The sequence below is a fragment of the Alexandromys fortis genome, unplaced genomic scaffold (assembly GCF_014885135.2).
Source record: "Alexandromys fortis isolate MF-2015 unplaced genomic scaffold, M_Fortis_MF-2015_v1.1 scaffold_58, whole genome shotgun sequence".
NCBI lineage: Eukaryota > Metazoa > Chordata > Mammalia > Rodentia > Cricetidae > Alexandromys > Alexandromys fortis.
In genome coordinates, this window is record NW_026067940.1 from 3,804,894 (window position 1) to 3,829,723 (window position 24,830).

Genomic DNA, 24,830 nt, shown 5'->3' on the forward strand with positions numbered 1-24,830 from the left:
TTTGTGGGCAAGAGTCGAGAATTTCTAAAGGATTGAGCCACGTTGAAAGGGGGGCATTTTGAAACAGTGAGACGTGAAGAGGAGCCGCTATGTGAGGCACGACTTGAGAGGAGAAACCAAGAAGTGTTTGAGGCGAGCACAGGCACAGAGAGGTAGGGTGTGCTTGAGATACGCGGGTCAGGGAAGGCGCTCTGAAGCGGGGCGATCTGGGGAAGGGTCTGAGTGAGGTAAGTAGGCCATACTTACTGAGGGAAGGGTAACCCTAGGTAGTGGGAATAGACAGCAACCAAAGGTTCTCAGGTTAGACCACTGCAATTCTTTTTCTTAGAGATAATTCCATTATCTCTAATATTAATATTTCATATTATGTATTTTGAATGAAGACATATTTTTATTTATGGAAAATATAATTCCTTATGGGCAGCAGTGGAAGATTCCTAAAGGAACCGAACCAAAATAAGAGGGAGCCATTGATTTCGAAACACTGAGATACAACAACAAACCATTTATTGATTTGAGGACCAAAAGAACGTCTACCTCTTTCCCTCGCTGCCTCCACCCTCCACATTCCTCGCCTGATGCACTGGGTGACTTGTGCAGCCCTTAGTAGAGCTCTAAGAAACCCAGAGTCTCAGTACCGCTGCTTTCATTCTGCACAGCGCTCGTCCGCATCCCTGCCCTCATGCAGCCTGTGGAAGCATCTCTGTGAGCAAATCAAACTGCGGGGCATGGGAGACCAGTGTATCTGGCTTACTAAAGGACGGAGCAGAGCAGAGGGGTTTTCTGGTATAATTACCCACAATTGATAGGGCAGTCTGAGGGTAATGGGTAATTAGTCTGTGTGTAGAGGGGACCAATTATCTAGCTCACTGACGGCCAGATGCTTGTCACTGTTCCTCTGGCCTCCTAGGCTGGGTTCCTGGCTCTACCTGTGGCCTATTAAGTGTAATGACCCTCCCATGCAGAATAGCCTGTCATTATCTCTGTGTTAGCGTGGTATTTATCCCCAAAACTCTGCCAAGCTGCTTTGCAGTTAGGAGACCTGCACACAGTCCCCTGCTGTGGCCTTGGACAACCATTCAAACTGTCAGGGCGGGGGATGGCTTTTAAAAGCTGAGAAGATAGACTAGTGTCCGCCCTGAAAGAGTCAAGAGACATCCCAGGAACTGACACCCTCACATACTTCCGAAGCCTGAGACTATGCACTTCAGAAACAGGATTTTAGAGACATCGAGATACCCCACCCCAAATCAGGGACATAGAAGGCTAATTCATTGGCTACTGAGTACCAAGACTGAAGTTGATTTCTCGAGAGTTGCTGTCTCTTCTGAAGTCTGGGCAGCCCTGATAGACAGGGAATCCTATCACACACAATGAAGTAACACTTTCAGGAGGTCCTCTGAGGCTTTTTACAGAAAGAAATAAAAGGAATTGTAAAAAAGGGGGTAGACTCACAAGTTGGTGAAGAGATAGAACCTATTATTCTTCTCCACTGTTCCTCTCAAAGCTCAAGCACCCCCTCTTTCTGCAGGTGTCACCTGCCTTTGGGTTATCTACTTGCCATGAGCATTTCTGATGAAAATAAAATTAACCCTCAGCCTGCCCCATTTCTCCTCCCTTTACCCTGTCATTGCTGCCCAAGGGTACACACACACACACACACACACACACACACACACACACACACAGCTCTTGAATGAGGAGGGGAAGCTGTGATTGCATATGGGGTAGTCACTACTTGACTTCTATTGCCTAAAAGGATGCCATTATGAGTATCTTTATACAAATATCGTCACACACAGGCATAGAATTTTCTGTAGCATATGGATGTAAGAGAATCTGAGCATGTGAATTTCAATTCGGAAAGATATCAAATTGTTAAAAGTTCTACACATTTAGTTTATTAGAGAGCTTGCTTTCCCTCGTCCTTGCCAACTTGGCTTGAGGCCCCTTTTATAAAAAAAAAACTTTCTTTCATTGTTTTATGATTATGCATGTGATAAGTGTTCCTTAAGGGTAAAGGAAAAATGGAAAGTGCAGCAAAAATGAAGAGAAAATAAAGATTAACTCCCGTGCCACCAGTCCAAGGTAAAATCCAGCCAGCTGTGATGACACTCCAATAGCTCCAACACTCTGGGATCTAAAGCGGAAGGGTCAAAAGTTCAAGGCCATCTGAGACACACTGGGAGAGTCCACCTCGAAATGGCAGAGGCTGTAGCTAAGGTAGCTGTAATCTGAGGACCTTTCTGGACTCACAAGAGCTAATAACATATTAAAGATCACTTCCTTCTCTCTTTTCTCCTGCCCCATGAATCCACAAACCTCAAATAGATTTTCTTGAGCTTTGTAGAGATTACTCTGAGGTAGGCAGCTCCAGATACGCACACCCCTGAAACGTGTCCCCATTCAAAACAGTTCCGCTGCCAGGAAGGCTCCAAGCCCGAGAATTTGTGGAGTAGGAACGGAGCACAAACATTCAGAAAATGTGTTTTCAGGCCTTGGCAGCTGAACCCAACAGATTGGAAAACCCATCTCCCGGGCCAATCCTATAGCCAAGTTTCCATGTCTCAGGGACCCTGACATGCTCTGTTAAGCCTCTGAGCTAATGACTCCTCTGCTTTCCATTCCAGAGACCTGAACTATAATGAGCTGCAGGAATTCCCCGTGGCCATCCGGACCCTTGGCAGGCTGCAGGAACTGTAAGACCTTCTGTTGGTGTGTTCCAGGGGTGCTTCTCCCAGGGGCAGAGGCCAGCTAACTCACCAAATCTCCTCCCATAGTCCTAGTGACTGGCCCTTATGAAAGCTGTGGCTGGAAACTCTCCACAGCCCCCAGAGCAGCTCTCAGTAGCCTCAGCTTTTGGTAGTTTGACTTTGAACATTTCTTGGGTGGGGTGTGCATCATCGTCATAAACAGCTCTGGGTTCTTCAAGCCTAAGAGCATACATGGAAGAAGCCACTTCTTGCAGCTTGGACCTGGCACTGCCCTGTCTATGTCTGAAGAAGAGTTAGAGGAAGAACCGGGGACTGGCTTATAGAGTTACTCTTTATTACCATCCCTAGAAAGATTGAGAAATTGACTCTAGAGCCCCATGGCTATTTAGTATTATTTTTATCATTTTAGTTGCGTGTGAACATGCATGCATGTGCATGTATGATGTGTACATGTTTGGGGGGAGTACACACGCCATAGCCCATGTGTGGAGGGCAGAGGGCAACTTTCTAGAGTCAGTCTCTCCTCTATTATATAGGTTCCAGGTATTGAACTCAGTTTCCTGGCTTGCATGGCAAGCAGCACTTTTATCTGTCGAGCCATCTCGTTTTCCCAGCCATTTATTATTCTTTTTCACACTCACCAGACTGGGCTCTGTGTTTGGTGTTAATACAAACCAAGGGTAAGATGGGCATGGGATCCTCTAAAAGGATCCTTCAGCCTCATCCGTGACACAAAGGAGCATTCATGAAACAGGAACAGGATAAAGCAACGTATAATTCCAGCCTTAAATTGTGGTATAGTATATTGGCTAAAATAGCTGTGGAAATTCAGAGTAGCAGACAGCTCGCTCTGGACTGAGGTCTCCTGAGACTGATCTCAAAGGATGAGTGAGATTGGGAGGGGACAGGTATTTTAGTCAGCGGAGCAGTACAAGCAAAGACTTGGAAGGAAGTGGCTAAGGTAGAGGATGACCACAAAAGGGATACTTGATGGGGTATCCTCAGTGGCCTTAGAAGTCTAACATATAGCTAGACTAGAATCCAATTAAAGGAACATTAAGATTCATGATTTTTTCCTAGAGAAAAAATGTACACATAGATTTCAGTCCATCCATTTATCCATCCATCCACCAATCCATCCATCATCCATCCGTCCATCCATCCGCCCATCCATTCATCCATCCATCCATCCATCCATCTATCTATCTGCCAATCCATCCATCCATTCATCCATCCATCCATCCATCCATCTATCTGCCAATCCATCCATCCATTCATCCATCCATCCGCCAATCCATCCATCCATCCGCCAGTCCATCCATCCATCCATCCATCCATCCATCCATCCATCCATCATCTATTGAGAGAAAGCTATTGCAAACACGGCCTCTATTATCTAAACATCTCAACCTCTCAGAACTCGACCTTAGCCCAAGACACAAACGATCTATTCAAACAAAAAGGATGTCTAGAAAGAACAAAGGGAGTAGCAAGCCTTAGTTGGTAGCATTAGCCAGAGATATGGGAGGATGAACCTTTAGTGACAGGGCACAGACGTGAAAGGAATGATGGGACAGCAGGAGATGGAAAGAAGTGAGCAGATGCTAGGGCACACAAAGCAGAGGCTGTAGTAGGAAGGAGACATTGAAAGGCCTGCTCAGACTGTACTGTGTGAGTTTCAGCCCAACAGCTTTGTTCTTGGCAAAGTGTCACAGCAACCCAAACACACTGTTCTTGACTTCAGATCCCAGACATGCAGTGGGGTACTTCATTGCTCACCATCCACAGATGCCACCCATGATCACTGAACACCTGACTCTGCCCCCTTTCCCCTCTGCTGATCTGCCCCTTCTGTGTTTCTTCACTTCAGGAAAAGCCTCCCTCACCCGGGAACCCTGAAACTTCTCTTTCTGTATGCTCCTTTTCCATCCACACACCCTTGGCTTCCTCTGGGGGAACTACCATGGCTCCTGCACACATGGCCAAGGAGTGGATCCCTTCCTTAGGACCTGAGCTCAACTACTTACCCTGGAGTTATTTATTCTTTCAGGCTTTCTGAAGTTTGAGAGCTGGGAACTGTCCCCACTTCCCTCCCAAGAGACATGTGCGCACGCGCGCGTGCACACACACACACACACACACACACACACACAAAGGCTGAGTAAATTGTGGAACAGAGAAGAAAACTCACCAACAGGATTGGAGGCTGAGATTTCCAGGGGAGTTCCCTTTGATCTCAGGACCTGTCTGGTCAGCTGTCAGAAAGCCCTGTGGAGCTCCTCCTCTCCACACCTCTCTCCCAGTCCTCACTGCTCCTGGGTGCTGTCTTCCAGGGGTTTCCACAACAACAACATCAAGGCTATCCCAGAGAAGGCCTTCATGGGCAACCCCCTCCTGCAGACAATGTGAGTACTGCTCCTGCTGCCCTGTGTTTTAAAGGATGGAGGTCGTGGGGGTGGATAGACAGGATGCCTCCAAAAAGAGCCAGCAAGGCAGGAATAGGGGAGAGCTGTTGTTCTCTCTGAGTCTTCACCCAGAAGAGCGGGAGTCTGGAAAGAAGCGAGCATCTGAACTGGGACTCGGGTGTTTCTCTTCCAGACATTTTTATGACAACCCAATCCAGTTTGTGGGAAGGTCGGCGTTCCAGTACCTGTCTAAACTGCACACGCTGTAAGTGGGTACCAGAGGCTGCTCCTTGGTGCTGCCCTCAGGGCTTCTCCCTTATACCCTTCTGCTTGCTCTCTTCTGCCCTCTGCCTGTGGACCTCTCTTTGGCCAGGCACCACTCAGCTGGAAGGAGAGGCCTTCAGGGCTCTAGAGGCAATACTTTCTCAGACCTGTCCCCATATCCGCTGGAACTTAATGGTTTCCCTCGGCTCTCACGTGGATGAAGAGAGCCCTTCTTCATACCTAGGGGTACTTCGTTGACCTCTTTGGTTTTGTTCGGCCTGTGGGAGTTGCTCCCCTATATACCCCCAGGGAGAACAGTGGACAGGGCGGAGGTTCTGGATTCTCTGTGTCCTAAGGCTGCTTCTCCAGTGCCCTGTGGCACAGCTTCCTATGCCATCTTTCTCACGCTGAGCCTGAAGGCAGTCCTTTGTTTCCTTTCCCCACTCTTCTATTCCAAGCCCAGGGTCCCACCCACTTCCATGACTGTTCACAGCATGTTGTAACCTCACGCTGCACGGCTAACCTCCTCCAGACACATGTTTCATTCTCGTTTCCAATGCATTTCCTCTTCATCCCAACCTTGGAGGTAGGTACTTTGGTCCATTTCACAGTTGAAACCTGAGGTGTTCAGGTACTGAACAGGTGTGAGCCCAGGTCCTCAATCGGGCACATTGTTGGATGTCATTCTGCTTCCTCAGGGTTTCTCACACACTGTTCGTTTGTGACAGGGTTTCTTGTGGCCAAGGCTAACCTTCAACTGATCCTCTAGCCTCCACTCTCCCAGAGCTAAGACTAAAGGCATGTGACATCCCTCTCAATACTTGCTTTTTAAAGTAAACATTTGTGCCAGGAGTAGTGGTACATGCTTATAATCTCAGCGCTCCAGAGGTGAAGGCAGGAGAGGTTCAAGGCTAATTTCTGCTATATAATCTGAGCTCCAGGAGACTCCATTATCGAAAACAAATAATAACAACATAGGACATTTTCCATGTCCCTTGTCTGGGTTTGGTTTTGCCTTTTTGCAAGTCAAAGGCCTCAATGCTGGAGTCACTGGGCTTAATCTTTGCACTTCTGGACCTGGCAGGGCTGTGTCAATTTTAAAAAGTGACTGGAAGCTGGCATGGTGATGCACGTCTTTAATCCCAGCACTCAGGAGGCAGACACAGGCGATCTCTGTGAGTTAGAGGCCATCCTGGTCTATATAGTGTGTTCCAGGAGAGCCAGCCAGAACTGTATAGAAGAGAGACTTTGTCTCAAACAAACAAACAAACAAACAAACAAGCTATTGGACCCTGCATGGCTCAACTTCCAACAGGGCCAGAGTAGCTAATTTGAAGGAGACCTGGGGAAGATGGCATTTCCCCAAAGGCAATGCCTATGTAGAAAGCTGAGGCTGAAAGCACAGATGTTGGCGTGCCTGACCCACCCTCCAGAGCCTGTTTTCTCTGTTTGCAGATCCTTGAATGGGGCCACTGACATCCAGGAGTTCCCGGACCTCAAAGGCACCACTAGCCTGGAGATCTTGTGAGTGGATTCCCTCTCCCTGTCCCAGGGACTCTTCCGCCTCCCTTCATCTGGAAGGCTGTCCAGGCTGCTCCCCTAGAGTCTGCCTCTGCTACTGGCTCAGCCCCAGGGCCTTGGCCATCTCCAGATGTGGCACTGCCTCCAGGCAAGGCTGGGGCAGCAGGATGTGGGGGGGAGGCTGGCATTCCTCTATTGTGCTTAGATTTGTCAGGTCTGGCTTTAGAGCTCTTAATCCTGAGCCATGGTGCATGAGGACAGAGGATGGGAGCAGGGTTGTGAAACCCCACTTCCTTTGATTTTGAGAGGCTTGGTTCCAATGAAGCCTTTCTTAGTGTCTCCACGCTATACTCTGGGTCCTGGGATAAGTATATCATAGACCCTCAAAGTACTCAGCATCCTGGGATACATAGTACATAGCAGGCCCTCAAAACATATCAAATGAATGAAAACAAACCAAGCAGGCACCCCACGTGAATGTTAGGAAGTCAGCTCCTTGCCCACACCACACAACTCATTCATGCTTCTACTGGGACTGCCACTCTCCTCTGTGCCTCCATTGTCTTCTTCCTCGCTCAGTGGCATGTGGAAATTTTTCCATGAAAGTAATAATAGTTTCCCAAGGATGACCTTGGCCTTGGAGTCTTTCTAGGGCTACCCTGAGCCTAATCCAAGCCTATTCTCCAATCTGCCCTCACAACCCTCTGCACCCCAGCCGCGGGACCTTCTCTCTTTTTTTTTTCCCATCTTGTTCCCCTCCCCCAGACACAGGGAGAAGAGTGCATACTGTGTTCCCATGGTTCCACTGGCGCTGTTTCCTAGCTACTCATTGCCATGGCTGTCCCTCCCCTCCATGGCCCCAAGAGCAGGGAAGACTTAATCTCTAAGGCCCAGTGTTTCTGGGACCATTATGAGGGTGGGCTATGGATGGGGTGAAGATATATGAGTAGATTTAGATCTGTATGGATCATTGGACAAGCAGAGTCAATGGATCGGGACCCTACTTCTCTCTGCTTCTCACCCCAGCTTCTGTAGGCCAGGGGAACGAGGGAGGGGGCTACTTTCTGTCACCATAGCCCCACCCCCTGCCCTGTTTATCCCCCGGCTTCTCTTTTGTCAGCTCTGTCCTCCCACGGACAGTATCAGGTCCAGTGCTAGAGACGGATGGCTGGGAATGGCAGGGTTCTGGGCTTGGTGCCAGCTCTGTCTCTGTTCTCCCTACAGGACCCTGACCCGTGCAGGCATCCGGCTGCTCCCCCCGGGAATGTGCCAGCAGCTGCCCAGGCTCCGAATCCTGTGAGTGGCTCCTGATCATTCTCCAGTCCTGGCATTGTACCGCTGGCCCCGTGTCCCAGGGAAAGCCTCTCCTGCTTCTGTTGTACTTGGTCACATCTCTTTTTGGATGAGCGGTCAACATAGACTCCTGCTGAGAATCTGTTTGGGAGGGACTGTCCTCTCTTGCTCAAGATAAAGGATTTGGGGGTCTGGAGTCAGAGCTGAGTGGTTTGAGACCAAGTCTGTGTCTCACTAGCTATGTTCATTTGGATTCATTCTTTAACATCTCTGAATTCCAATGTCTCCTTTAAAATGAGAGCCAATTTGTGAGACTTGAAAACAGCTCTGTTTAATGTACATGTCTCATAATAGGGCTTCCAAACGGCATCGTTCAGGCGAGAGAGTTTAACTATCGCTGCTGGTATTCTGAAGATTCTTAAGTTGCCCCGGTTTTTCTTTCCCCCTATATTCTAGCTTCAGTCTTAGACTGACCCCTCTGGTTCTTCCAAACAGCTCAAGATGGGTACATTGATACCCGGGGATGTGTCTATTAATTAGCGGTGTGTTTTTAGGCAGGTTCAATGCTAAGGTCCGAGGCCTCATATTCCCTGCCTACGGGAAAGGTTGGGCCAGATAGATGTTCCCTGAGGGTTCCCAGCATTCTTCTCTGCCAGCTCCATAAATGGGGGCTCTGCTTCCATGGGTGACAGTGGCCAGCTTGTTCAGTGATGCCTGTATTTCCTACTGACTGCTCCAGTATTCCACACCCCAGTTTTGGCCTCTCTCCTTGTCTCCATGCCCCTCCCTTGGTGCTCCATTTCCCCAGGATGCCCCCAGGGTTCTGCAGGTTTACCTGTTGATAAGGCAGCCCTGCTGTAAAACAAGAGGCCGAGTTGGTTCTATCTAGGCTCAGTAAGGGGGTGGGGCTTAGCAGGGAGGAGGGATGTGAAATCTAAAGGCAGAGATTGATACTCGACCATGAGAAGGCCGTACTATTCCTGCAGGGTCCTCGTGACCATCAACTGCTTGACAGAAAAGCATAGCCCTGGCCACAGAAGCTTTTTCCTGACCCCGCCCCCACCTTCACATAACCACTGCTTCACCCTGAGCTGGGTTCTGTCTCTTCCCCAGGGAGCTGTCTCACAATCAAATTGAAGAGCTGCCCAGCCTGCACAGGTGTCAGAAGTTAGAGGAAATGTAAGTCTAGGGACGGTTAGGGGCAAAAGAATGCAAGGGGGGCTCTTGGCAGGTCTGTGGGGAGGGGCCCAGGAGCTGAAGCTCCAACCCCTCTTTCTTCTCAGTTTGTTGGACTCAGATGTAGGGCTGGGAGCTCAGTAAGACCTGGGCACATCCTGAAGGACTCAGAGTCGATGATACTGCTAGGAATGGGTACCCAAAGGAGTCTCAGGATAGCTCATGAGTCAACAGCAATACCAAAAGGCAGTTGTAATTAGAACCAATAGAGGGCCAGGGCCACCAAGGCACTCTGTGTGAGACACAGGAAGTCTTCAGGGGAACTAAAAGCACCCTCGGTTTTGGAGCATGTGCTCTTATGTTCCACAACCCATTGACATTCACACATATATGTGTGCTCATGAACACAAAGATAATACATGGTCGTACATGGTCCTCCAGCTTCACATGGAAAAGCTCACTTTAAAATTTTCCTAAGCCCCATTTGGCCACCTCCTTAAACTACTTCCTTAAATAATTTTCTTAAACTACTTCAGTCTCTTTAGTTCCTCATAGCTGCCCCTGATTCTAGGCAGGGCAAATGCTTAATGGGGCCATGGCAGGAAAGATATATCTGGGTCTGTCCTGTTTGTCTGGGTGACAATGTCTTTGATATTGCTGGAGTCCAGGAGGTATCGCCTGTTCTGACAATCCGTCTACCGAATTCAGTGCAGTCACTTGGGTGTGCAGTCACCAAGGGCTGGGCATGCTCTGAGGCCAGGCTAGGGTACGGAGGACCCATGGCTGTGCGGGAAAGTGGGGGTCACTTCAGCTGGGCTGGGAGCCAGGCCCGGTGGGAACCCTGGAAGCTGACTCCCTCTTGGGCCACAGGGATGGTTTTGTGGCTTTGTCTCCTGACCCACTTACCCAAGGCAACCGGATCTCCTTGTGCTCCCTCTAATTCTGGTGACTTCCGCGGGCTGGGCCTTTTTTCCTGTGCCAGAAGAAGTGGGGGTCTCTCCTTTCTTCCTTCCAGTGCTTGAGGGGCATGGAGCAGAGCCAGGGTCTGGGCCTGCAGGCTCATCTAGTCTCTCTTGCTGCCCTAGTGGCCTCCAACACAACCGGATCTGGAGAATTGGTGCCGATACCTTCAGCCATCTGAGTTCCTTACAAGCTCTGTGAGTACCTGCAGGACTCAGGGGTGCCTACTGGAGGACCCCATGTCCCTTCCAAGCTCATTCCTATGGAACATGTGTCCAATTTAAGCACTCATGACATGTACGTGCATTTCTTCTCCACCGCCCTTTCACGTACACATGCACACGTACACATGCACACGCGCACACACACATGCACACATACGAGGCACTTTCCCATCCAGTCACGCAGACCGCTTCTCCAGCTATTACCCAGGAAGTCCTGAGGCTCTAGAGCCAAGACATGATGGCTGCATTCCAGTTGCTACAGCCAGGTTGGGAACTAGGCAGCTGTAGGAACCTTCCTCAAAAGGATAAGGCCACTGTGCTTCAGAAGACCAGGTGGAAAGTATGTGAGAGCAAGCCCGAGACAGGCCCAGGATAGGAACAATGCATTCTCCGTGGGTTTCTGCTCTCGCCTCTCTCAAGCTTTCTGTTTGCAGAGACCTGAGCTGGAACGCCATCCGTGCCATCCACCCTGAGGCCTTCTCAACCCTGCACTCCTTGGTTAAGCTGTAAGTGTGCCTTGACCTCTCTTCCAGGATGCTGGGGACCAGTAGGGACCATGGGCTGGCAGGTGGTACAGGAGAGCCACCACTGAGCAGGGACTTGTATAAATGTTTCACCACCCATCCCAGGGAGGTCTGTGCAGGCTAATCAATCATCCTAACAGTGTGTTTGACACATGGCGAGGCCTGCTAAACAGAGAGCCTGCTTCCTGCAAACTCTGGAATATCATCTGCTGACGTTCTGCAATGTTTTGGCAGCCTCGGTCCTCATCGCGTTCCACTCCCTCACCTCTACCCTGGCCTCTCTGTCCTCCACATGCACCAATGGAGAGAACATATGTGCCCGAACTTCTCACTCCAAGAGGACGGTGGCTGACAGAACTCAGGGACTCAGAGAGCTACAAGACAGTAGGGAGCCGTGGAGTCTTTACGTCACATAGGAGTCAAGCAGAGAGTATGCTGGCCTGGGGCACGGTCACAGTGTTAGGCTGAAAGGGCCTGGTTGCCACACACTGTGGAGCAGGTTATTAACTATACAAGAGTTCTGTCCGAGGAGGAGCTGGCATCCTACCTGCTTGCTTGCCAAAGGCATTCCCACCCGCACAGGGCCCCTTTCTGAGCCACATAGACTCCTCTAGGCTAGCTCCAGCTCTGGCCTTGGCTCTTATCCTGCCACTGCCTCTTCACTGTTGACATCTCTAACATCTAGGAGGAGTCACCTGCTTAAGGATTGTCCATGACTCCCACGTGGCACGCAGTCCCCCCTCCCTAGTCTGTGGCTCTCTGGGCTCTAGGCCTTGGTCTTGTAAAACTCTCACCTCCGTCTTCCCTCTGATGTTTGCTATACTCCTGCCAGAGAGGTAGGGCAGATATTTTTATTCTTTGAAAGATGAGGCCATTGGAACCTGGGCAGCTTCGTGCTCCCTTTGGTTACACAGTGAGCTGGTGACGGTGCCAGGTTTCCTGCCTGCCAGTCCAGGGCTGTTTCCACGACGCACAGTCTATGGTCCTAGTGTTTGTATTGGATTCCTGGCTTGGTCTAATAATGTCTCCTGGGGAAGTTGTGTGTGTCCTCACCTCTGGCTACCAGACAGGTTCTGAAAGGCAGGATAGATGAACCAAAGTCAGCTTAGGTCTGGATGACGAGTTCTGTTCTGCTCTGTCTGACTCTGGCCTAGTTCATCATCAGAGAAACAAAGGGAATACATGGGATACAGGTGAAGAGCAGAGAGGTCTCCCAGGAGGGTGAGCAAGGGGTCCCAGATGGGAACCAGACACAGCAGCTATAGGTGTGGGACTCTGTTATCTATAGATTGGGACAATTTGATATTAAGCTAGAAGAGCCACTGACATTTAGCTGTCCCTCAGGGTTTGTTGAATGAGTGGATGGCCGAGTTAATGGAGGGTTGTCTTTAAAGCCTTCTGAATCAGCCTTGCCACAGGGCGCACACTGCCTCCCCGGTACTTATCTTCCATTCTTTGCTGATTTCCTTTTGCTTTCATCCCAGCACCCTGGTCACACCCTCCACAAGGCCCTGTCCCCTCAGCAGTCCCACTGACTGCCAGTAACTCTGATCATCCACTATCCTAGGGACCTGTCCGACAACCAGCTGACCACGCTGCCCCTGGCCGGGCTGGGAGGCCTGATGCACCTGAAGCTCAAAGGGAACTTGGCCCTGTCTCAGGCCTTCTCCAAGGACAGTTTCCCAAAACTGAGGTGAGAGCTTGGCTTGCCCTATGCCTGAGGAGGTGTGTCCCGGACACCAGTCTCACAGGGAGATTAAAAAAGCCACAGGGTCTCACCCTGAGAATAGCCTGGTAGCCTAGGGTTTGGCTTCACTGCCCTCCTCCTCATCGCCTCTCCCTACTCCAGCCATCAATTTAAAGGCACAGAGATTGTAGGAAAGAAGAGCGCTGGTGTAGAGGCCCCCGGGACCTCCTTGTTCCTGGCCCTACACAGCGAGGCTGTCCCATCCTCACACAGGCATCATCTGAGGTACAGAATCGGGGCAGAGCCCAGGGCACTGATGAATGGAAAACAAGTTGCACAGCCAGTCCCTGGTGCTAATGACATCCAGGCTTCCTTCACGTAGTGGCGGCAGCCGTGCAGCCTGTGTGGCCCAAGCTTTGTCTGCTGCAAGCTAACGAGATGCCCAAGGCGTCTGTCCTCACCCTCGGAGGGCACAAAACCCGGTTCTGTTATGCCAGGAGCTGGGAAGGAGACAGGGTGTTGGTTTCACAGAAGACAAGAGTAAAGAGTCACAGGGGAAATCTTGGATTTGGGGTTTTTTGTTTTTGTTTTTTTTGGGGGGGGGAGAGGCTGGAGAGATGGCTCAGTGGTTACAAGCTCTTGCTGTGCAGTTATAAGGATAGGAGTTCAGATCTCAGACCTATATAATAAATTGGGATCCCATACATGCTTGTAATCCCAGCTCCGAGGAAGGCAGAGGCAGGGAGAAACCCCATCTCAGTGAAATAGGCAGAGAATGATAGGGGAGAACACTGGGTGCCCTCTTCTAGTCTCTGCGTGTGTTCACATACACTCAGACATAAAGAAAGGAAGGTGGCTGTTGTGCGTGGTCCTACACACTTGGGTAGTAAAAGAAGGAAGAAGGAAGATGGGCAGTTCAAGGTCATCCTTGGAGTTTGAGACCAGCCTGGGCCACATGAGACCCTGTCTTAAAAAGAAAAGAAAGCAAAGAATGGAGGTAGGGAAGAACAAGAAGAGAGGGGGAAAGGAAGGAAAGGCAGAAAATAGGGAAGGGGGGAAGAAAAAGAAAAAAAAAGAATTCATGCCCCTCCCTTTCTCCAGCACTGGGGATCAAACCCAAGAGCTTGTGCATGTTAGGCAAGTGTTCCATCACTGAGTCAAATCCCAGTCCCTGCCTCCTATTGTCTTCTTAAATATAGACAAGAGTTACTACCAAGGAGAAGCAGAGCACCCTGAATGCTGTGTGACCAGGGGAAATTGCCTCCCACTCTGAGCCTGCTGTGGGGACTTCTAAATAAGTGGGAAAAGTCTCTCTCCCTTTCAATTAAGACAAATTATGAGAAGACTATAGTCTCTCATCAGACTACAGAGCCCTTTGGAGTCAGCAATCAGGCTTTAAGACTCATCCAGAGCACTGGTTCTCAACCTGTGGGTCTTTACCCCAAAGGGGTCAAACAACCCTTTCACTGGGGTCACCAAAAACCATTAGGAAAACAGATATCTATATCATGATTCATAATGGTAGCAAAATTACAGTTATGAAGTAGCAATGAAAATAATTTTATGGTTGGGGTTACCACAACATGAGGAACTGTATCAAAGGGTTGCAGCATTAGGAAGGTTAGAACCACTGGCTTAGACGGAACAGGACACGTTGGGGCTGAAGAACAGGTGCAGAGGGCATCCACGCTGTTTTCGATCCCAGACACACTAAGGCAGCCTGTTCCCCACCTTAGGATCCTGGAGGTGCCCTATGCCTACCAGTGCTGCGCCTATGGCATCTGTGCCAGCTTCTTCAAGACCTCTGCGCAGTGGCAGGCTGAGAACTTTCACCTGGAGGAAGACGAGGCACCGAAGAGGCCCCTGGGTCTCCTTGCTGGACAAGCTGAGAACCACTGTGAGTAGTCAGGGACCTCGGGCTGAGGGTGTCCAGGTACTGGAGAGGAATTGCTAAAGAAGGTTCAGAGAAGAATTAGTGAAGATGTGTGTGTGACCTGGAGGAACTGTCTTACTGTTTGTACACTCATGAGCGCTTGCTGAGAAGGAGAGACCATAGGATGGGAGCTGGGGTGGCAACTTCTTCCTGACCTTGGCAGGCCCTCGCATGTGCCAGCTCTCTCACTCCCCTTTCCCATGCGCCACTCACTTCATCTTGGTGGCAGCCTCCTTACAGTGCAGGGTCCTTCACCTTTGGGTGTTCTCAGAGAAGCTGATTGATTAGTACATCAACCGACTCAATTAGGATTAAATTAATCCAACTAAACCTGTTTTCAGTGGGGGAAAACCACCTTCCACTATGTCCTAGAACTAAATGGGACATTTCAGGGATTATCGCTCCCACGACTGGATGTCCTGTGCCTCTCTCCTGTCTACGAGTCCAAATGTGAAATTTAAGTGAGCACTGAGTATACAGCCCTGCAGAATGGGCAGGTTGTCTTGGGCCAGGTATGTCTATTTCTGGAAGAGTGGGGTGAAGGGAAATTTGGAGGTAGGCAGCCAGGGGGTTCTGAGGGATTGTCTATAAAAGATATCTTAGGTAAATGGGAGAGAAGAATGCTTTCCTCTCCCCAGGCCCTGTGTTCCCAACCTCAGACAGAGTTAGGATAGACAAAGGGGTATTGCCTGTTGGACTTCATTTTCCATCTTGAACATCCCAACGTCTCAAAGAAGCAGAACAGAAAAAGCATCAAATCTAAAGCTGAGTGTAGCACTGCCACTCACCTGGTACCCGGGATGCCAGAGGTGAAGGCAGGAGGATCAGATGTTCAAGGCCACTGTCATCTACACAGTCAGTTCAAGGCTAGTCTGAGTTGTATGAGACTCATTTACAGCACCTTACGCTGGTGTTATGGTATAGACAGAACTCAGTTCAAACCCAACTACGCCATGTACCATTTGGGTTGTCTTCAACATGTTTTAACCTGAGTTTTGTAGGTTTTTTGTTTGTTTGTTTGTTTGTTTTGTTTTTTTTTTGTTGTTTGTTTGTTTGTTTTACTCTTTGGGGCCCCACCACCCAGCTCCCAAATAAATACATGGAGACTTATTCTTAATTATGAATGTCCGGCCTTGATTGGTTTTTAGACAACTTTTCTAACTTAAATTATCCTGTTTCTCTTTAAATGCGGTTTGCCTCTGAGCTTTTTACCTTTCTTTATTCCATTTACCTTTCTTTCCTTCTTACTCCGTGGCTGCCTGGGTGACTGGGTGGCTGGCCCCTGGCATCCTACTTTCCTCCTTTTCTCGCTCCTCCCTCTTCTTCTCGAGCCTAGATTTCTCCTCCTATTTATTCTCTCTGCCTGCTAACCCCACCTATTTCTCTCTCCTGCCTAGCTATTGGCCATTCAGCTCTTTATTAGACCATCCAGGTGTTTTAGGTAGGTAAAATAACAACTTTACAGAGTTAAACAAATGCAACATATCTTTGTATCATTAAACAAATATTCCACAGCATAAAAATGAATGAAGCCCATCTTAAATAATATTCCACAACAGAGTTTAATTTCCTTATCTTTCAGGGGGGGAAAAAAGATAGTACATGTCTCAATGGCTGTGAGGGAGGACTGCATGAGTCCATACAAGGCAAAGTGTGTTTGTCAACACTGCTTTGAGAGTCAGGGACACATACTTGAGGATAGTGTCCTTGTATAATCTAGACCACAGCTTACGGAAGTCAAATACTGTACTGTCTGGGGATCTCTGAGAACTTCCCTCCCAGTGGATGGAAACAGGAGAAGCATCTCCCAGAGAAGGCCCAAGCTCCCAGGAGGAGGAGCACAGCATCTAGTGGGGCCAGCAGACATCTGTCCCCCAGGGACAGTCCCGGATGTCTGCTGCATACTCCTTGGGGGAGTAGAAGGGGGCTGGAAAGAGGAATGGAAATTTTCCTTCCACAAGGTGAAACTTTCCACTGGGCTTAGGTCTTGGAGAACTACAGGCCTGTTGAGTTAGTGGGCTGCCTGCTGCCTGTAACAGGAGCTAGGGCAGGGCCCCCCACTTCCTGTGAAAGCAAAGGAGCAGAAAGAAAGCCAGGAACTGCTGTTCCAGCCAGATTCGATTTCCTCTCCATTTGAAGAGTGGTTACTTAACACCTTGGCCGTGACTTTCCCAGCCTCAGACAGTCTGTAGGCTTCACTCCTTGTATTTCATTCATGCATTCTGATTGTAAAGAATCACTGAAGTCCTTTCTGGGGTGCATGGGCAGGTGGGGAATGAATGGTAGAGAAGGAAGGAAATGGCCAGGACTGTGGGGGCACACCCTGGCCTTCCACCTGCCCTGAAGCTGTCCAGATTAAGGGCAGCCCCACAATCTTCCGGCCTCCTGGGAAAGCCCTAGCAGATGTTTACCTGTTAAGTGGAGTGAAAGGATCTACACAGGAGCCAGACGGTGTGAGCCAAAGACAGAGACAAATACAGCAAGGTCATCTACTTATTCCTCTGTGATAGAGGAAGCTGATGGGGCACCTCAGACACCAGCCTCATTCTGGTGTGTGTGTGCATGCAGGTACATGTGGCTCTGAGAGCCAGAAGTTGATGCTGCAAGTCTTCCTGTATTACTTCGCCTTATTTTCTAAGTCAAGGTCCCCTACTGAGCCCAGAGTTCACCACTTGGCCAGAATAATTGGCCAGGGAGATACAGGGATCCTCCTAGCCCCTTCCTGCATCAGGGCTACGGGTACATGACACGATGCCTTGGGCTGCGAATACATGCCATGATGCCTAGGGATGCAGATACATGCCATGATGCCTCAAGCTGCAGATACATGCCACAATGCCTAGGGCTGCCTTTTATGTGGCTGCTGAGGATCTGAACTCAAGCCTTCATGCTTGCCATTGAGAAAGATTTTACATAGCCCAGACTTGCCTCAAATTTGCTTTGTAGATGAGGATAACCTTGAACTCCTGATCCTCCCGCCTCCACCTACCAAATTCTGGGAACATAGGCAGGCATGCTCAGCCATGCCCAACACCAACATCTTCTTAGCATGTAGTGTTTGTAAGTAGGACATGGAATTGCAATGACAGGCTGGCTGGATGAAGAACTATGTAGTCACTAGCTTTCCTCATTAGAGCAGCTACCAGCCACACTCTAAGCAGCACTCGTGGACTAAAGGTGGCTCGGCCCAAGAAAATGCAGAATATTGAGAGTGAAATGTTCATTTCAGAGAACCAGAAATACACAAAATCCACAACATGGATTTTGAGAGAACATGGAGCCACCCAAATACTGACACCCACGAGCAGAAATAGATAGGCAGGACTGTTGGGTGACCAGGATCGAACAGTGAGGAAGGGCACAGCAGCTTAGATGAGTGTGCGCTAATGACACACACCAGACCCAGGACACTAGCCACTTTCTGCTTTCCCTTCTCAGATGACCTAGACCTGGATGAGCTCCAGCTGGACATGGAAGACTCAAAGCCACACCCCAGTGTCCAGTGCAGCCCTGTTCCAGGTAAGATGGGTGTGGCTGGGGAGCAGGGGAGGGGACAGCCAATCACCTGAATGAGAAGTCAGTTAGCCCATCTACGGTTGTGCTATAGATACTTTCTCTGCCCAGGGCTAAATCTGCGGGGTAGGAGCCTCTTCTATGCCTGGCAGAGACTTAGGTATCTACCCAGGAGAAGCAGGGGGGTTGGGAAGGGTCAAACAACCTTCACACTTCAGCCAATCAACGGTTATGCACCTAGAAGAAGTTGCTCTTGGAAGAAGAGAGACGTGAGGAAGAGTCGTGGCTGGGGCTGCCGGGGCTGCTCTTTGAGCATTCCCTCATACACCACAGACTCGGAGAGCCAGGTGGGGCTCCGAAAGAGACCCTTCTCCGATTCATGAAGCGTGGGACCTCTCTTCATTAAAATAGAGCGGGAAAACTCCAGTGTCTCTGGATAATTCCTAAAGTACTGTCTGACCCTTAGAACCAAGGAAGTCTCCTCTAACCTTGAGCCATTAGAACAGAAAGAAGGGGGGGGGCTCTTTTTCCTTGACGACACACAACCTAAGATTTTTTTTAAGTGTGAAGAGTTCCTTTCCTGTGTATAAAATGCTAACATTAAATTAGTTAGCATTTAATTAGCAAAACAATTAATTAAAGGCATGATGATGCATGCCTTTAATTCTAGCACTCAGAAGGCAGAGGCGGATAAACTCTGTGAGTTAAGGCCACCCTGGTCTACATGGCAAGCTCCAGGACAGCCAGAGCTACATAGTGAGAACCTGTTTCAAAAAACCAAAACCAAACAATAAAATAAAATGCCAACAGGCCATGCCAAAAGACAGCAGAGTGCTGCTTGGGCCAAGAACTGTTGAGAATAAACACAAAGTGATGAACAGTTAGCTGTTTCTATTCATCCCACCTCCGTTTTCCAGGTTTCCATACTTTGCTGGCGTAAGCCCCTTGCCCGGAAAGCTTTCTGCCCTGACCTTGCTCGACACCAGCTCTTAGTGCTTAGTGGCAAAAGTACGCCCCCTCGTGTCGGACTGGGGAAGGGAACAGCTGGCATAGTTTGCCAGAAAACACATGCTTCACTAGCTCTGCCTCAGTCAGGAGCTGCATGTCTGAAAATCAGCAATCAACAAGGATGAGGTAAAAGAGAAAGTTCTGGAAAGCAAGGTCCAACTTCAGCTTGCTTTAAAAATCGCTCACACAAGCGGTCGAATAAATTACTGCTCATCATATGGTGCGGTGTTTTTATTATGCAGCTATTGGAAATGTGTTTTTGAGGTTATGAGGAAGTATGCTAAGATTAATTTAAAGAGAATAAAATCTCAACTTATTTTAAATAATGCGTTAAAACCTGGAAGCAAATAGGCTAAAATAATGAGTTCTTTTTGAGAGGTGAGGTCATAAGCAGCTTAGATTTTTCCATGTTATATTTTCAGATTTCCTACAATTACCACCTATTATTTCATAATCAGAAAAAAGTGTTTCTAAAATAGCTCCCACAGAAATCTCTGAAATTCCCAAGCTACCTAGCAATAGTTTGAAAAACAAGTCTGAAGCCAAAGGAGATGAAGAAATACTATGCCCAAAGTTATACACAGTGACTTAAGAATGGGCACTGGGGAGAGAGATGGAGAAACGCCAGGGTCTCACCCATCTAATGTGGCGTCAAGTTGGGAAACTCCAGAAGTTCAAAGGTTTTTTTTTTTTTTTTCCTCTTTGTTTTTAGTTAGGGCTTCGCTATAATCTCAGGCTGGCTTCAAACTTATCATTCTCCTGCCTCGGCTCCCTGAGTGCCAGAATACAGGTGTGAATTACTATACTTGGCAAGTTTTTCTATATTTCCATTATGCACTTGGTCTCCCAAACACTGATTGCCTGATGAACATGCACTGTGGTTAAAGCAAGGGAGACCCAGCTTCTGTCTACTTGGGACTTCTCAACTGTAGAAACTTCAGTGATTGCTTGGGCAGGGTCACCACCATAAGTGGTTGACTCTGGACAGCTCCTCACCCCAGGACTTCTCTTTGCTACTGTACACCAGTTTGTTACTCGTGTTTCTCCAAGTCTTGTGTCTTTGGGAAGACTGTGTTTCATAGCATTCCCTCAGGTCTGGGTTTGCACTGTACCATGTATACACTTCTGTGTATTTTCTTTGCAGCTTCTTCATATGTACCCCCACCCCCACCCCAGTTCCAGGCATTTTCTGAGGAGACCAAGTCTGCCGTTCTGAGACCAATTCTCTACTGTTAGTCTCCTTTGCATTCATTAGGAGTCGTCTGAGCATAGTGCTTGGCGTTGCCAGTGAGCTGGGTTCTGGCAGCCCCTGCTCTGACCTTATGTCTGTTCTCTCTCACAGGTCCCTTCAAGCCCTGCGAGCATCTCTTTGAGAGCTGGGGCATCCGCCTTGCGGTGTGGGCCATCGTGCTGCTCTCGGTACTCTGTAACGGGCTGGTGCTGCTGACAGTCTTTGCCGGCGGGCCCAGCCCGCTGTCCCCAGTCAAGCTTGTGGTAGGTGCAATCGCAGGCGCCAACGCCTTGACGGGCATTTCCTGCGGTCTCCTGGCCTCGGTGGACGCCTTGACCTTCGGCCAGTTCGCCAAGTACGGAGCCCGCTGGGAGACCGGGCTAGGCTGCCAGGCTACGGGCTTCCTGGCCGTCCTGGGGTCGGAGGCGTCGGTGCTGCTGCTCACCCTGGCCGCGGTGCAGTGCAGCATCTCTGTGACCTGCGTCCGGGCCTACGGAAAGGCGCCGTCGCCAGGCAGCGTCCGCGCAGGCGCGCTGGGGTGCTTGGCGCTGGCCGGACTGGCGGCCGCGCTGCCACTGGCCTCGGTGGGGGAGTATGGAGCCTCGCCGCTCTGCCTGCCCTACGCCCCGCCCGAGGGCCGGCCAGCCGCCCTGGGCTTTGCGGTGGCCCTGGTGATGATGAACTCACTCTGTTTCCTCGTCGTGGCTGGCGCCTACATCAAGCTCTACTGCGACCTGCCGCGGGGCGACTTTGAGGCCGTGTGGGACTGTGCCATGGTGCGGCACGTGGCCTGGCTCATCTTCACAGATGGCCTCCTCTACTGCCCCGTGGCCTTCCTCAGCTTTGCCTCCATGCTGGGCCTCTTCCCGGTCACCCCCGAGGCTGTCAAGTCTGTCCTCCTGGTGGTGCTGCCTTTGCCTGCCTGCCTCAACCCACTGCTCTACCTGCTCTTCAACCCTCACTTCCGGGATGACCTTCGGAGGCTCCGGCCAAACCCTCGGTCCGCGGGGCCCCTGGCCTATGCTGCAGCCGCTGAGCTGGAGAAGAGCTCCTGCGACTCCACCCAAGCGCTGGTGGCCTTCTCGGATGTGGATCTTATTCTGGAAGCTTCTGAGGCTGGGCAGCCTCCTGGGCTAGAGACCTATGGCTTCCCCTCAGTGACCCTCATCTCCCGTCAGCAGCCAGGGGACACCAGGCTGGAGGGAAACCATTTTGTAGAGCCTGACGGAACCCAGTTTGGGAACCCACAATCTCCCGTGAATGGAGAACTGCTGCTGAGGGCTGAGGGAACCACCACGTTGGCAGGCCGTGGCTCTGCAGCAGGTGGAGTCTTCTGGCCCTCCGGCTCTCTCTTTGCCTCTCACTTGTAAATATCCCTCCCCATTTGTCCTCTCCCCTCTCAATTTTACATATATATATATATATATATATATCCCAGCAGGATGGCCAACCGCCCCTGGTGCCATTGTTCTCTCTCCGTGGCCTTAACCAGTGAATGCTTCCAGGTCTTGTTTTGACTTGGCCTCTTCAGCTTCACTCTCAGCCTGGGTCTTCCCTGTCAAATCTAGTCTGTAGACTACAGACCTGGAAATTTGCTTAGGAGAAAGGAGGAAAGTAAAATATAGTACAGTGGGGATAGGACCATGATCAGGCACAGAGACGGGCATGGAAGAGAACCACCAAAGACACGGGAGTGTCTCCTCTATGACTTGTGGATGGGATATAAAATGTGTTGTGTCCCATTGCTTTTGACCTATGCCATACAAAAGCACTTCCTGTTCAGATATGCTATGGAAGACATTGCATATCATGTCCCTGTCTTAGCGTCATGGGGTCATGTTAGTGTCTAAAAGGTCCTGAGATTTAGAACCTTTTAACTTAATTACTGCAGCAGTTAAACTTTTTTTTGACAGGTTTCTGTTTGCGTTTCCTGAAATACTTACAAATATCTCACAGAACTTAGCTCGGTTTTATCCCAGGGGGCTCATCTTTACACCAGGGAGCGCTACCCAGTGACATCACAAGATGCTGCCCTCCTTGAATGCCTCTAAGAAGCCAACCTGGGGTAAAACGCCTGAAGTTACTAACGATTCCACCGTCTAGGAGAGACTCTTCACACTCTGCTGCCCACGCTCCTCCTCCTACCAGGCCAGAGACCTGGAGGAACTTGCCTCAGCCCCTCAAGGTGGGGCAGGAAGAAAGAGACCCTTGTGTGTGCTCCCATACCACACGACCCAAGTACCAATGAAATTTCTGCTCTCAGCAAGACACAGTTCTCAGGTTCCGGCAAAGTACACACTGGGAAGTCTGCAGTTCTATGGGCTCTCCCTTACTCGATGTTACCTTTGGATGGTTTTACATTGTTTGCCTACTGCCACAGCCTGGACCTCTCTTCTCATCCCAGTCCTGTTCCTGGCAGTGGTGGGCAACCCACGATATTCATGTTGTGGGTATTTCAAGGGAGTATTGTAGCTATCTGGGACTCCTGGGTGCGGTTAAGTGACTACGGAGTGCCTCCCGCTCCAATCCAAACACAAGCATTCAGTCTCAGGGGAGAAGGTAAGAAGTGGGAGAATTAAAGCCTCAGGATTAAGTGATTATTGCTCCTGGGAACCCCCAATATCTTTTATATTGATAAGACTGAGTGTGGATCCTGAGGCCCAATGGAGCTCCATCCCCGCCTGAATCCTGCTGTGATCCTTAGCCGAGTCCTCCAAGATCTCCACCTGTAAATCAAGCTGAGAGGTCCTGCTCTTAAGTTTACTACTTCTCTTTCCATAGCTTAGCTTCTTTGCTCTCTCCCTCTGCCCCCTCCAGTGCCCAGATTCTGGCATAGGTCAACAAGTGGGGTGAGGGGAAGAGTCAACCAGAGGCCTTGCATGGAGACTGAAGCGTTTCTAAATCCCACATGACTCACTAAGTAGCCCCTGGATTCTTGAAGACTCTGAAGCAGAAAAAGCTACTTTATAATTTCTTGGAGTGCTCTCATGGGGTCAGTTTCACTAACGATGGCACCTTTATTTATCAATTGTTTCAGGGTGCCTGATCTCTTTATTTCCCCAGGATGACCAAGAACCCTTGGTGGGAAAGGTTTTTTTTTTTTTTCCTGATACTAGGTGGTCCTCTGAAATTCCTCAAGGATGGCAAAAATTGGTATTATTTTGGGAAACCTTGACTTCTAGAAAGTCACCCTAGATTTTGTTCTGTCACCACCACTATGGGATCACTGGTCCCTTTGGAGTTAAGGAACCAGCCTTGAGGAAGAGTAGAGTGTCCATATGTTGGTGGTTGGGAATATAGGAATTGTTTCTTGAAGATGTCCTCTATGAAAGTGAGCCAGTCCTTTTGGGCTGCAAGCTATATGTGTCACTGCTGTCACCTTACTGTCTGCTTCTAAAGATGTGAGCATCAGCCAAAGCTGGACTTTCCAATAAAGAAGAGGCAAGGGAGATAGATGGAAACTGAAGGTGTCCTCAGTAACATTCGAAATGTCTAGTGAGGAGTGGTGGTGCTTACCTGTAATCCCAGCATGTGGGATGTGGAGTTGAGGTCATCCTCAGCTACATGGTGAGTTTGAGGCTATCCTAGGCTACATGAGACTGTCTCAAAACAAACAAACAAACAAACCCAAAATCCTAGTTTATGCATATTTACCACAAATATGATCGAGTAGTAAAGTTTCTTTGGGCTTTGATTTGGGCTAAATTTCTAGCCTGTCAATATGTTACTCCTTCGGTTCTCTCCATGTATCTTCTCCTAAGCAAATTCCCAGATCTCCGTTTTACAATGTTTAGATTTGACAGGAAAGACCATGTGTCCTCAATTCCTCACAGAATGGAAAATTAAACTGTTCAGAGCACGTGAATCCTCTGCTGTTGTTGTGAACACAATCTTCCCAATAGTTCCATGGGAAAGAATCCACTCCAGGGGCTAAGACGTTGTTAGTAGAGATGTCAGGACTTGGTGTGCACTTCCTCGGGCTCTGTGTGCTGTGCCATTAGCTAGTGCCAACCACAATCTTCTCTCAGACCAAGGAAAACTTAAGGTGCACCATGGTTTGCTAAGCATCTCGCCAAAATAAAAAACCAAAAAATACAAGTGTAGAGCTAAATGCAAGAGCATGAATTAGAGTTTCTTGCCAGGCCTCTCTTCCTCTTTACCGCCTCTCCTGCTCTTTTGGGCTCCCTTATACGGGAAGAGTAAAGGCTTAAAGAGTAATGGAGGAGAAGAGGGAAGAGCTGGGGACAAGGCAGAAGGCCTACGGGGACAGGATGGAAAGAGGTAATAAGAACCCTGACCTTCCTAGCACCAATCCCTCGACTACCTCTGCTCTTGGGTTACCAAGTTCTCCTACCTATGACCACCACCTCTCCATCC

General features: G+C 49.4%; 1 protein-coding gene across 1 annotated transcript in view; it reads left to right on the forward strand.

Annotated features, from left to right (window-relative positions):
• Nucleotides 1-24,397, forward strand: part of Lgr6 (leucine rich repeat containing G protein-coupled receptor 6) — a 116,730-nt gene extending 92,333 nt beyond the window's left edge. Inside the window, exons 7-18 of the mRNA XM_050147849.1 lie at nucleotides 2,631-2,699; nucleotides 5,048-5,119; nucleotides 5,313-5,384; nucleotides 6,839-6,907; nucleotides 8,129-8,200; nucleotides 9,311-9,376; nucleotides 10,459-10,530; nucleotides 10,992-11,063; nucleotides 12,649-12,774; nucleotides 14,505-14,665; nucleotides 18,140-18,220; nucleotides 20,565-24,397. Coding sequence (XP_050003806.1) covers nucleotides 2,631-2,699; nucleotides 5,048-5,119; nucleotides 5,313-5,384; nucleotides 6,839-6,907; nucleotides 8,129-8,200; nucleotides 9,311-9,376; nucleotides 10,459-10,530; nucleotides 10,992-11,063; nucleotides 12,649-12,774; nucleotides 14,505-14,665; nucleotides 18,140-18,220; nucleotides 20,565-21,823 — 2,191 coding nt within the window. The 3' untranslated portion in view covers nucleotides 21,824-24,397. The remainder of the gene's footprint in view (nucleotides 1-2,630; nucleotides 2,700-5,047; nucleotides 5,120-5,312; nucleotides 5,385-6,838; nucleotides 6,908-8,128; nucleotides 8,201-9,310; nucleotides 9,377-10,458; nucleotides 10,531-10,991; nucleotides 11,064-12,648; nucleotides 12,775-14,504; nucleotides 14,666-18,139; nucleotides 18,221-20,564) is intronic.
• The last annotated feature ends 433 nt before the right edge of the window (nucleotides 24,398-24,830 follow it).